Here is a 12,539-nt window from a genome sequence, read left to right as displayed (position 1 = left end):
GCTTCCTATACTGTCTAAGTCTGGTATAACACCCAGCATCACAGCAACACACAAGCTACCACATTACAACAGACAGATGAATAATATTCTATAAAAAATTTTCAGATTCTAAAAATAATACATGCTCAGTGGCTACTGTAGAAGAGATGGTAATAAGAAAAGTACAAAGAAAATCAAAGAGCCTGCAACACAAGGAATCCAGGACAGATAAACCTCTCAGGGCCAACAATGAGAATAGAGATATCAGGAGGACAAGGTGAAGGTGGGAGGAGAAAGGGGGAATCGATCACCAGGATCAATATATAATCTTCTCCCTGGGGGATGAACAACAGGAAAGTGGATGAAGGGTGACAGAGAACAATGTAAGATATGAAAACAATAATTTATAACTTATCAAGGGCTCATGAGAGAGGACGGGGGAAAAATGAAGAGCTGATACCAAGGGCTCAAGTAGAAAGAAAATGCTTTGAAAACGATGATGGCAACATATGTACAATTGTGCCTGACACAATGGATTTGAATGTATGGATTAAGATAAAAGATCTAAGAGGCCCCAATAAAAATATTTAATTTAAAAAAAAAAAAGAAAATCAATGGAAAGATACCATTTTAGCACTTATTTCCTGTTCCACTTTTACCGCACCATTGTATGCCCAATGTCTTTACCTGGTATTTATGTAAGTCAGGGAACAACTTCAGTGAGCGAGCGTGCATACATATGTGTGTGCCTGGTGCCCTGTGTTGTGCGGCAGACGTGGTTTCTGCCAGTCTCCAGTCCAGATCCAGTGCTAGCTGGTGTGTGCTGTGGCCTGCAGCCCTAACCAGTCCTTGTACACTGTGGCAGCCCTTCTTAAATGCAGACCACACCTCTAATCAGGGACACAGTGACAGTCCCAACCATGCCTCCATAAATCCCCTCCAGACACCTACCGGGACCTGCTGCACCTGGGGAGCGGCCACTGTCTGCACGGTGGCAGGGGCCAATGTCTGCAGTGTGCCATTGGCCGTCTGTGTCAGCACCCGCTGGGCCTGTACCGTCTGTACTTGCTGCTGGATGGTGACTGGCTGTACCTGGGAGGATGTCACCAGGCTTTGGACTTGAGGCTGAAGGACTTAGGAAAAGAGAAGAAAGGGTCACGTGGTATTCCTGGGAGTGCCTGGCCTAGGAGTACCTTGTCCCTGCTGCTGCTGCAATCACTTGAGGGACCAGTGACTCCCGAGGGGTTCAACCCCCACCTGCTGCTAAGAAGAAGAATGTGATGACAATTTACAAGCTAGTCTAAAGAACAAGAACATTCCAGAAGAGCTGTACCCACTTCTGAGGGATTGAGTACAAATAGTTTCACTGCTCTGGGTTCTGGGGAAAGTCACTGAGCCAACAACTCAACTCAACCCAACTAGAGAGGCCACAGATACCCATCCAAGTCAGCACTGCTTGAGGGTGATGGTGGTGAGGTTTCACAGCCGCCATCCCTCCTGGGGAGGAAGTGCACTTTGGGATGACTGCCTCGCACCCCATGCCCACCCCTAAATCCTCAAAGCTGACCAAGCAGTTCTACCTCCTCCATCGGGTTCTCAGCACCCTAAGGAATCAGCGAAGAGGCAGCGCTGAGTGCAGCCCCACCCAGAAAACTCGCCAATATCAGCCGTTCCCTCACTCAGCACTGGCTGAGGGCTACCGGGAGACCCACTCTTCAGGGATGGAGTACCAGGACTTCATCTTCTCCTGTGGGAGGTCAAATGTCTGCATCAACACATGAGCGCTATGAACAGCCTGTGGCCTTGGGAAAAGGTGGGCATGTTTCTAGCTTAATTTATTCAGGCCTCACCCTCCAGTCCCCTGGGTCTACTGTGCTTGTTGGCATCTTAGACCAAGAGTCATGGGGTGGTCTTAAGGTATTTGATGAGGCATAATGGGAAGTGTTCCTGGGTACTGTTCTCACGGCTAGTTATTTATCACTCCTTCAGACAAGGTCCCAGGGTGTAGTCTAGACCCTAAGGTGACCAGACGTCCCAATTTTTAACAATTTTTTCCGCATCTCGTGGCGTTTTAAAAAAAATCCTGATTTCTGGAAAGAATGCACGACAAGCTAGGGTATACGGTTTTCGGCTGCCGTGTGGCTATTTTGCCAGGATATGAGTTTTATCAATGGTGTCCCGCTTTACCCATGTTAAAATCTGGTCACCTTACCTAAGTAGGACAGGGTTATTCACAGCCTACCTGTCAGTCTGAACACAGGCCCATAAACATTTTGAACCACCCATGTTCATTACATTGGAGTGGGGAGTCACCTTGGAAACTGGTGGCTGCGTTCTGGTAGATGAGGGGCTGCTGGATGATCCTCGTCTGGGGGGCAGTGCTGAAGGTCGGGGTGACCACTACGGTCTGTTGCTGCAGCTGTGCATGGGCTGGGGGCTGGGGTCGAGGCTGAAGAACTGGCGCACTCCGAGGAGGGGTAGGGACTGTGGTGGAAGGCACCTTGACCTGCAGGGTCGGAGCCTGCGGGGAGGTGGTTGAGGTGGCAAAGGAAGGCAAAGGAACCTGGATGAATGAGCGCTGCGTCAAGGGGTCCACAGTTCCGCCACTGCTGCCCCCACCGTTGCTGCTGCTGCTGGAAATGCCGCTACTGGAACTGCCACCGCCAGGGAAGGAGCCACACAGCTGTTCAGAAAACAAGTCCGGGAATTCTCCCACCTGATTGCTGACGAACTGCAGCATCTCTGTGAGCAAATGGACAAATGGACAGCAGATTTCATTATCATCCAAAATAGCTCCTAGCTGATGAAACACACGATAGTCCTCTGGTTCCTTGAGGCTTCCTCACCCCGCCCCCTCCCCCCACTATCATGACCCCAGTGATGCTTCTCACTTTGGACTAAACTGAGCATGTACACAAGTATAGATAAGAGTTCACGACACACACAATCCAGTAGCAGGAACGGGAACAGCAGAAGGGTAGGGAGAGGAGAGGAAGGGGGAACCGAGCATAATGACTGACACACACTCCTCCTTTAGGGGGAAGAACAACAGAAACCACGGGAAAAGGGAGACAGTAGTCCATGTGAGATATGAAAATAATAGTAATTTATTATCTATCAAGGGGTCACGAGGGGAAGGGAGGAAAAAGAGGAGCTAGTATCAAGAGCTCAATAGAAAGTAATTATCTAGAAATGAATGATGGCAACATATGTAAAAATATGCTTGGTATAACTGATGTATGGATTGTAGTAAGAGTTGTAAGAGCCCCCAATAAAATGATCAAAAGTTAAAAAAATAGCTCCTAGATTTCAAATTTGCCTAAGAAGCCATGGGTGCCATGCCAGAGATGAGTCAGGAACCCTGGTGCTCTCTCATGTGGGGATCAGCTAGCCCATTCAAGGGTCCCAAGACAACAGGACAGGACTTTTCTGAGGGTTTCATCACTCCTCCCCTCCCCTCCAGGTCCTCTCTGTGCACGTTCTTAGCTGATTTTAAAACCTAGACTCGACCTCTGTACTAGGTGGGGAGGATACTACTGGCCCATTACACCACTGGGAGCAGGAAGACAGAGAAAAGATAATCACTATCCCAGAGTAGTGCTGTCTCTTCCAGCCCCAAGCAGCTTTGCTTTCTTAGCCCAGACCCACCCCCCCCCACTGGGCCTTCTCCACCAGAGGGGCTAAGCCCCATGGGTCCAGCCCGAGGCTGGCCCAGTGCCTCAGGGATCCTGAGGGAAGATGGAGTTGATGGCCCTTGGGGGTAGAAAGAATGGAAAGATTATATTTGGAATCCAGAACAGGGAGCTAGCTTGGCTAAGTCAGGACATTGTCAGGATCAGAGCCCGGTCTTGGCTCCGTGCTACTGGACTAGACTGCACAGAAGGGCACAGGGTCAATGGCCAGCTCTGCTCTTCTTTGGGCTGTCTACCTGGAGGCCCTGCTTTTAGATCAGACTTCAGGTTCTTGGCCCTAATGGCTTCTACACCTGTAAGATCTTCTTCCTTCTGCTCTCTCCTCCGAACCGTTTACAAAAACCCAAGCTAATACCCACTCATTCTGATACGGCGTCTTCTTGGGGCTGGCTCCTATCAGGAGGAGTCTAGCTCAACTATGCTGTAAGTAGATTTTGTCAATCTCTTGACAACCCCCTCTTACCTCCCCTTTTCTCTCTAACAGTCTTCCTAACAAAGTCACTGTTTGTTCCTGGAATATGATACTTTCCCTTCCGAACTGCAAGGCCACAGAAGCTCTGTTTGGATACTACACACTGCCACAAAAAGAAAAGAGAACCACCTCTAGTAACTCCCCCCAAATGCCAACAAGTTCCTCTGGAGTGGGTTGCTTCTGTCATGTATGTAAGGAGTGTATGAGTGGGTGTTGGCATCACTACAGAACCCCTGGAAATAGACAACGAGAACAGAGTACTGAGAAGAGCTGTACTGCAACACATGTGAAAATCTAGAAACAGACAAATCTCTAGAAGCACACTACCTACCTAAACTAACTTAGACTAAGAGAGAATACTTGAACAGAACTCTAACAAAAGAAGAAATTAAAGTGGCTATTAAAAAACCACCCCCCAAAAAACCCTAATAACAGCAGCAGCCCAAAACCCCCTGATCCAGTTTCACAGAATGCAACCAAACATTCAGGGAAAAGCTGATACCATCTACTCAAGCTATTCTAAAACACACACAAAAATAGAATACTCCCAAATCCATCCTTTGAAGCAAGTATACCCTGATACAAAAGTCAGGCAAAGATACCACTTAAAAAGAAAACTATAGACCAACATCCTTCAGGAATACAGATGTAAAAACAACAAAATTTTAGCCAATGGAATCCAACACCTTATCAAAAAAATATTTCATGACCAAGTGGGATCCATCAGTATGCAAGGATAGCTCAGTATCAAAAACACAATGAGTACAAGAAGGAAGAACATGTTCTAGGGCGGATTCTAGTTACGACTGCACAATTATTTTAATAGGCTTAAACAATTGAGTTGTCAAGGGTGTGAGGGACGATGCTGGGAGAGTGGAGGGTGAGTGGGTTGGAAAGGGGGAACTGATTACAAGGATCCACATGTGACTTCTTCCCTGGGAGAGGGACAGCAGAGAAGGGGGGAAGGGAGACTCCGGATAGGGCAAGATATGACAAAATAACGAGGTATAAATTACCAAGGGCACATGAGGGAGGGGGGAAAGGGGAGGGAGGGGAAAAAAAAATGAGGACCTGATGCAAGGGGCTTAAGTGGAGAGCAAATGCCTTGAGAATGATTGGGGCAGGGAATGTATGGATGTGCTTTATACAATTGATGTATGTATATGTATGGATGGTGATAAGAGTTGTATGAGTCCCTAATAAAATGTAAAAAAAGAAAAGAGGAGAAAAAAATGATTAGGGCAAAGACTGTACAGATGTGCTTTATATAATTGATGTATGTATATGTATGAACTGTCATAAGACTTGTATGAGCCCCTAATAAATTGTTAAAATTAAAAAAAAATTGAGTTGTATGATATCAACTAAACTATTAATTAGAAAACCAATCAACATAATATACCATATAAATAAAACAAAGTAAAAGAGCTACATGACCTGATCAATTCATATAGAAAATATTTGATATGTCCAACACTTTTTGCTGGTAAAAACTCAGTAAACCCCCAACAAAATGACTGAAAAACTAAAACAGAACACAGTAATAGAAGGGAAAATCCTGAACATAATTTATATACGCACAATCAAGCACTTACAATATCATCAGTCAAGAAAGAATGAAAGCATTTCCCTTTAGAACAGGAACCAGATAGAGATGCTCTCTACCGCCACTCTTACTCAATGTTGTATTTGAGGTCCTCGCCAGAGTAATAGGGCAAGAAAGGGAAGTAAAAGGCAAACAAATTGGTAAAGACGTAAAACAATCCCCCATTTGAAGATGTCATGATCTTATGCATAGAGATTCTACAGAAAGCTACTTGAACGAATAGGATTCAGCAAATGACAGGGTACAAGATCAACACACAAACATGAGTGAGGTTCCTCTATACTAACAAAAAGAACCCTTAAAGTATTGGGGGTTCCCAATTTACAATAGTCCATTTACATCAGTCACCAAAAAAATGAAATACTTTGGAATCAACCTAAACTGGAATGTGAAGGGCTTATACAAAACATGCCATGCTCATGGGCAGAAAGACTTAACATTGTAAAGGCAACCCAAATCGATTTATAGCTAAGGAAAAATGAATTAAGTTTATGTAGAAAGGAAAGAGATCCTGGATAAGCAAGACAGTATTGAAGAAATAAAGCAAAGTAGGAAGCCTCATATAACTTGCTGACCTCGGAACCTATTACATTGCCATGTAGCTTAAAAGCCTGGTACCAGTACAATAAGAGATACATAGACCAATGGAACAGAACTGAGAACATTGAAGTAAATCCATCCATTTATTATGAACTACTGAGCTTCAACAAAGGGCAGGCATCCAACAAATAGGGAAGAGACAGTCTCTCTAACAAATGGTACAGACAAAACGGAATAATCATTTGCATAAAAATGAAACAGATTCATACCTTGCGTCATTAAAAAAAAAACTAGCTCAAGTTGGATCAAAGACCAAAACATACAAGTAGATACCCAAGAAAACCCAGAATTGAGCAGGGCAAAGCAGAATTTTTGTAGTACGCACTCTTCCCGCTAGGGCGAGCATCAAGCAACTCACTCTGAGTTAGCAGAAAGCCAGGGTTATCACCTGGGAAGGTTCTCTCTGGTCATAGTGAATTTTTTCCTAAAAGCAGTTTCACTAGAACCTTGCTTTATTGATGGCTGATTTAAGAGAACAGCGGAGGCTGTGAGATTTTAGTTCCCATTCAGGAAAATGCCGCAGAAACTGTTGTGATGTTGAACACAGCTTATGAGAACCGCACTATGGGAAAAACCCAAGTGCACAAGTGGTTTTCTCATTTCAAAAGTCGATTAATGACAAAACTTTGTTCTGATGTCCATCAACTTCCAAAACGCAGAAAATGTTGACTCGTAGTGCATCTGGAGTTTGTTCCACCAGATCAGACTGTAAATCAAGCTTTCTATTTAGAGGTTCTGAAAAGACAGCTTAACTGTGTGACAAAAAAGCCTGATTTGTGGCAGATGGGAAACTGGATTTGCCTGTTCACGCAGCCATTTCAGTGCGCCAGTTTTTCCCAAAAAGCAGCATGCCTCTCCTTAGCCTGTGCACTTTATTCACCTGACCTAGCTCCTTGCGACTTTTTGTTTCCACAAATGAAAAGGGACATGAAAGGACATAGATCTGACCACGTAGAAGTGGTGAAGAAAAAATAAACAAGGGAGGTGCTGTCAGCCATCCAAACAGGTGAGTTTGAAAAATATTTCCAAAAATGGATCCGCAGATTTGACTAATGTATTAAGTGTGATGGAGAACAGTTTGAAGGTGAAAAGGTTTTGTTAAAAATTTTTTTGAAAAAAAAATTCCATTTTAAGGGGAGGAGAGTACCCCCACACACAACCTAAAACTACAAAAATCATGGAAGAAAATTAAGGGCAAACTATGGGCCCTAATTTGTAGCATAAACAGTCCTCCATCAAGCATAACTAAAAATTCACAAACAGGAGAAGAGAAAGCAGGCCAGTAGGACCTCTACAAAGTAAACACTTAACTTCTCCACAAGAGTAAAAAGAACCTACAGACAGGGAAAGAAAAATTGGCTATGACAAGGGATGAGGCTCTAAAATTTACAGAAAACTTCAACAATTCCACAACAAAAAAGCAACCCAAATAAAAAATGAGCCAAGGACCTAAAGATAAATTTCACCCAAGACTTTTAGGTGGCCAACAAATAAATATATGAAGACATGATGAGGTCATTAGTAACTGTTAGCTAGATGCAAATCAATGTGATGTCATCTCATCCAAGCAACAATGACAATGGTAACACCACTACCATCAAACTCAGAAAATAACAAATGCTGTCAAGGATGTGGGGAGACTGGGACTCTCAGACACTGCCGGTGAGGTTGTAACATGGTACCACCGTTATGGAAAAGGATAGGGCACTTCCTTAAAAGACCAGAAAGCGAGATCATATGATCCTGGTATGTCTCCCATAGGTTCCCAAACTTATTGGGTCTACTAGTCCTTTTCAGACAAATAAATAAATACTCAGTGCCCCCTGGCAATTAAAAAGTTTTATACTATAGCCCATAATCTAGGATAAGGTATAGATAACTGCTTTTGCAGCCCCCTTGTATCATTTTAACAGCCTTTCCCCCACTATCAGGGCAGTATTACCCACTTTGGGAAACCAGGTCCTAGAAAAAGACTGGCAGTAACACAAATTAATACATACACATCCACGTTCACCACAGCATTATTCACAATAGCAAAAGAAAACAATCCCAGTGTCCATCAACAGATGAATGCACACACAAACTATGGCACAGACACACAAAAGAATACGATGCAAAGTTGAAACCTAACAATGACCACTCGAACCACCTCCTAACAGGAATGAACCCGAAGGACATTATGCTGAGTGCAATCAGACAGTCACAACAGGGCAACTACTTTAAGAAGCCACTAAAAAAGTCAAGAAAATGTTCGCACACAGAACAAAACATTCTTTGACCGTTCCCAAGGAGAATCGCTCATGAGGGACCTGCTCCCAAAAGGCCTTCTGTAGTTGCATGTTCAGAATGTACTCAGGGGCCGAGTCAGTCAACGTGCGACGTAGCAATAACAAAACATACAACTTCCCTCGAGTTCCTAAACGCTTCCTCCCCTTCACCATCATGATCCCAATTCTACCTTACAAATCCGGCTAGACCAGAGCATGTACACTGGTACAGATAGGAACTGGAAAGGCAGGGAATCCAGGGCAGATGATCCCCCTTCAGGACCAGTGGTGAGAGTGGTGATGCTGGGAGGGTGGAAGGAAAGTGGGGTGGAGAGGGGGAACCGATGATAAGGATCTACATGTGACCTGCTCCCTGGGGGACAGACAACAGAGAAGCGGGTGAAGGGAGATGTCGGACAGGGCCGGTTATGACAAAATAACAATTTATAAATTATCAAGGACTCATGAGGGACGGGGGAGCGGGCAGGGAGGGGAGAAAAAAGAGGACCTGATGTAAAGGGCTTAAGTGGAGAGCAAATGCTTTGAAAATGATGAGGGCAAAGAATGTACAGATGTGTTTTACACAATTGATGTATGTATGGATTATGATAAGAGTTGTATGAGTCCCTAATAAAATGTTTAAAAAAACAAAACAATATTTTATTTTATTAAAAAAGAGTGGGTGTCAGATATGCAGAAAGCTACTAGAGGCTTCTAGTGTTAACCTCCATACGGTATAACTGGAGCGTACGTTTTTGTCGGTTCCACCTGCTGGGCAAAACAGCATCTCACAAGGGGAAATGATTACACCTTGGGCCTATTTTCTAACATCTTGACACTCTATACACGGTCCTTACCTAACCTGTTGTGTGTGGGAGGGAGAGATGGGCAGACTTCCTCAGACTCAGAGAGCACAGCCTATACCAACCCATTCCAGCTGCTGGTCTATGATTAAACTACAAAACGTCCGCAAACACTGCATGAAATTTCAACGAAACACAATCCAAGGCTAACCTATTCCTAGCGTAACACAAAGGTATATGAATAAGCCTTAAGAAAGTGATTAACAGCAATTTATTACTTGGCCGAGTCGTCCTGAATTCCCCCAAGAAGACGCCCCAATCTCTACCAGAGGCCTGCTCTGCAAGGCAGAGGATGAGCTGGCTAGTCCACTTTCTGAATCTATGGAATGCTAAGGTGGGCCTGCGTGGAGTCCTGAGGTAACCAACCAGCTGTGTTAATGGGGACTTTATATCTCTCTATAGCTGGAGTGTAGCCCTCTTGTCATGAGGATTAATAAAATAATTTATGCCAAGTGCTTGCTGAGGGCAGGTCTTTATAAGAGTCCCTGTTAGTAATACTTCTAGAGCACCCACTACATGGGCACTTTGCTCCACTTATCTCAAGTGCTCTCAAGAACCTTCCGTGGGAAAAGATGTGGACTCCTGTGGTGAAGTAACCTGTGGAGCTCACAAAGCTTATTTCACAAGGAAGGCCAGGAGGGTGTGGGCAGCCAAAATGCAACTGCTTAAATGAAATAAAATGAAGGCCCCTTTCTGCCCGCATAGGAAAAGCTCTGGTGGTGGCCAGATGCTGGGCTGAGGGGCGTTGAGTGGCCCTTAAGATTGAGCATCTAAAGCAGTGGTTCTCAATCTTCCTAATGCCACGACCCTTTAATACAGTTCCTCATGTTGTGGTGACCCCAACCATAAAATTATTTTCGCTGAGCTAAAGGAAGAGTTTATCGGGCCTCTGATCCACAGAGTGTGTGTGATGGGAGTGCTCCCCAAGAGCCCCTTACCACTGGGGCTTGTCTGCAGTGACAAGGAGGCCTGGAGGAGGCAGGCACCCTGGTGCCTTCTAATGCGGAGCTCTGCCACATGGGAGCGTCCTGCGATGACACAGCCTCTCTTCTCCACAGAGAATGAAACCCAAAAGAGCAGCCTGGGAAGAAGGCACAGATTTGATGGAGCCTTGAAAATACAGCCCCAGTCCCCTCCTGCTGAGGTGTAGCCAGAGGAACTGACAAAGCCAGAAACAGGCCTGCCAGCTGCCTCCTAAACCAAATCACATTCCTTTCTTCAGCTGTCCCTTAAACTAAGGCTTAAATTATTTCACACAGTGGGCTGGGCCCTGAGAAAAGATACTGAGTTTAGGTCTCTTTAGAAGCAAGCAACCAAATTAAGGGGGCCCAAGGTCACATTCCCCAGTTCACATCACCCTGCCCCCTTCAGACCAGTAGCATCCACCTGAGAGCAAGGCTACCCCCTACTCAGGCAGATCAATTCTGGCCAGAAACAAGGAATCCGAGCCCCCCCTGAGAAGGGTAGCAGTGGCTCAACACTTCCAGTTTGTCAGTCAGTCAACAGCCCTTGGGGGAGTATTTATTACCTAGTCCTGCTAGGTGTTAGGAGAGCTATTTGGCCAAGGTCGTGTATTCTTAAGAGTTTATATTTATTATCTATCTTGTCTTTTTTTTTCCTCTTTTTTTTTTTACCTCGTCTTAAGCACAACTTTAAAATAACTGGCCTTTTAAAATCACCAAAGGAATATAACTGCTACAGAAAAGTATAGAAACCAGTTCAAAGAAAGAAATGTAAAAATCATCTGGTGATCCCATCCCCCAAGAGCTGTCCCAAGTCAAGGTGAGGGGGGTAATGCCCTCTTCCGGATCTTCCCACCAGGTTGGGGTGCGCATCCAGACCTGCATATAGTCCTACTCAGATGATGAGTGATTTCTCCCTTCGCTTCATAAAACATGAAAAGCATTCCACGTCAACCCCCATGGATGTGACAGCATGCTCTTCAGAGGCCCGGCCTGTCTGTCTCACATGGCTGCACCGTGTCGCTGCACCAGAATCCATTTGGTCCCCTTGGGTGAGGAGGCCTGGTTACTTTTCACTTTTCAGAATCGCGGAACTCTGACAAAAGGAGAGCTTCCCTGATTAAATTCTTTTTTTTTTAAGAAAACATTTGATTGTGTTCCTGGTGAAAGTTTACCCAGCAGATTAGGCTACCATTAGACAATGCCCAGACACATTTTCCAGCGACATCTGTTACAATTTTCACAAGGTATCCACATTCTGTGTTCCCGTTCCAGGACTCCTAGCTTCCCTGTCCCCCTTAGCTTGTCATCTTTGCATCAGAGTTAATGTTGATCTGTTGCTCTTAAACAGACGGGATTTCAGTAGGCACCGTTCCTATGGGTCACTTCCTTTATGTTGTGTGCCATTCTGCTATTTTGCTGAAAGGTGGCCTTGAGACAAGTTTCAGCTCAAGCTTAGGGAGTTTTAGGGTGATAGTTCCAGGTGTCTGTCCTCTGGTTTCAACTGGTGTGACTACTCTGACCTTTCTAAAGAATTTGAGCTTTGTTCTACATTTTTCTCCTGTTCGTCCTGGGACCATCTATCGGGGCCCTGTGGTCTTTATCACATGAGTTGGCCTGACATGGGATATTTAGAAATGCATCTGTTGCATTACAGTAGAACCGAGGGTGTAAATGTTTCACCACTGTGTAGTGAGGTCACATGGCTTTTGTGTTACTTTAAAAAGGGCCTATCCCCTCTCTACTGGTTCCCTACTCCACACAGGCATGTTGCATTCCCTGTGGAGACACAAACAATACCCTCCCCTTGGGTGGGTTAGTGACCAACTACTAAGTGGACACCTGCCCCTTCCCTCAGAAGAATTTATTTCAAAGCTCCGGAAGAGGGACATATATGATCGGAGCACACGGGAAAACACATGAAGGGAGAAGAGGAGAGAGTGGAGCACATCATGGCCCACCAGGCCAGGAAGTCAATGTTCCCAATTAGAGCAGACAGAGATGACCACATGGCCGGCCCCACTATGAGACATGGCGTCCCTCACTGACCCATAGCCCTACAGGGGACAACCCGGACACACAGTGTGGGAATTGCACC

General features: G+C 45.0%; 1 protein-coding gene across 1 annotated transcript in view; it reads right to left on the bottom strand.

Moving 5' to 3' along the window:
- SREBF2 (sterol regulatory element binding transcription factor 2) overlaps window positions 1-12,539 on the bottom strand; it is a 63,528-nt gene that overhangs the window by 26,609 nt on the left and 24,380 nt on the right. The window contains exons 2-3 of the mRNA XM_075553652.1: window positions 2,293-2,721; window positions 931-1,112 (exon numbers count right to left, since the gene is read on the bottom strand). Of these exons, the coding sequence (XP_075409767.1) occupies window positions 931-1,112; window positions 2,293-2,721 (611 nt within the window). The remainder of the gene's footprint in view (window positions 1-930; window positions 1,113-2,292; window positions 2,722-12,539) is intronic.

This window comes from Tenrec ecaudatus, chromosome 6 (genome assembly GCF_050624435.1).
Source record: "Tenrec ecaudatus isolate mTenEca1 chromosome 6, mTenEca1.hap1, whole genome shotgun sequence".
In the NCBI taxonomy this organism is placed as follows: domain Eukaryota; kingdom Metazoa; phylum Chordata; class Mammalia; order Afrosoricida; family Tenrecidae; genus Tenrec; species Tenrec ecaudatus.
Note: the sequence above shows the minus strand (reverse complement) of the source record. Positions and strands in the feature narration are given on the sequence as shown.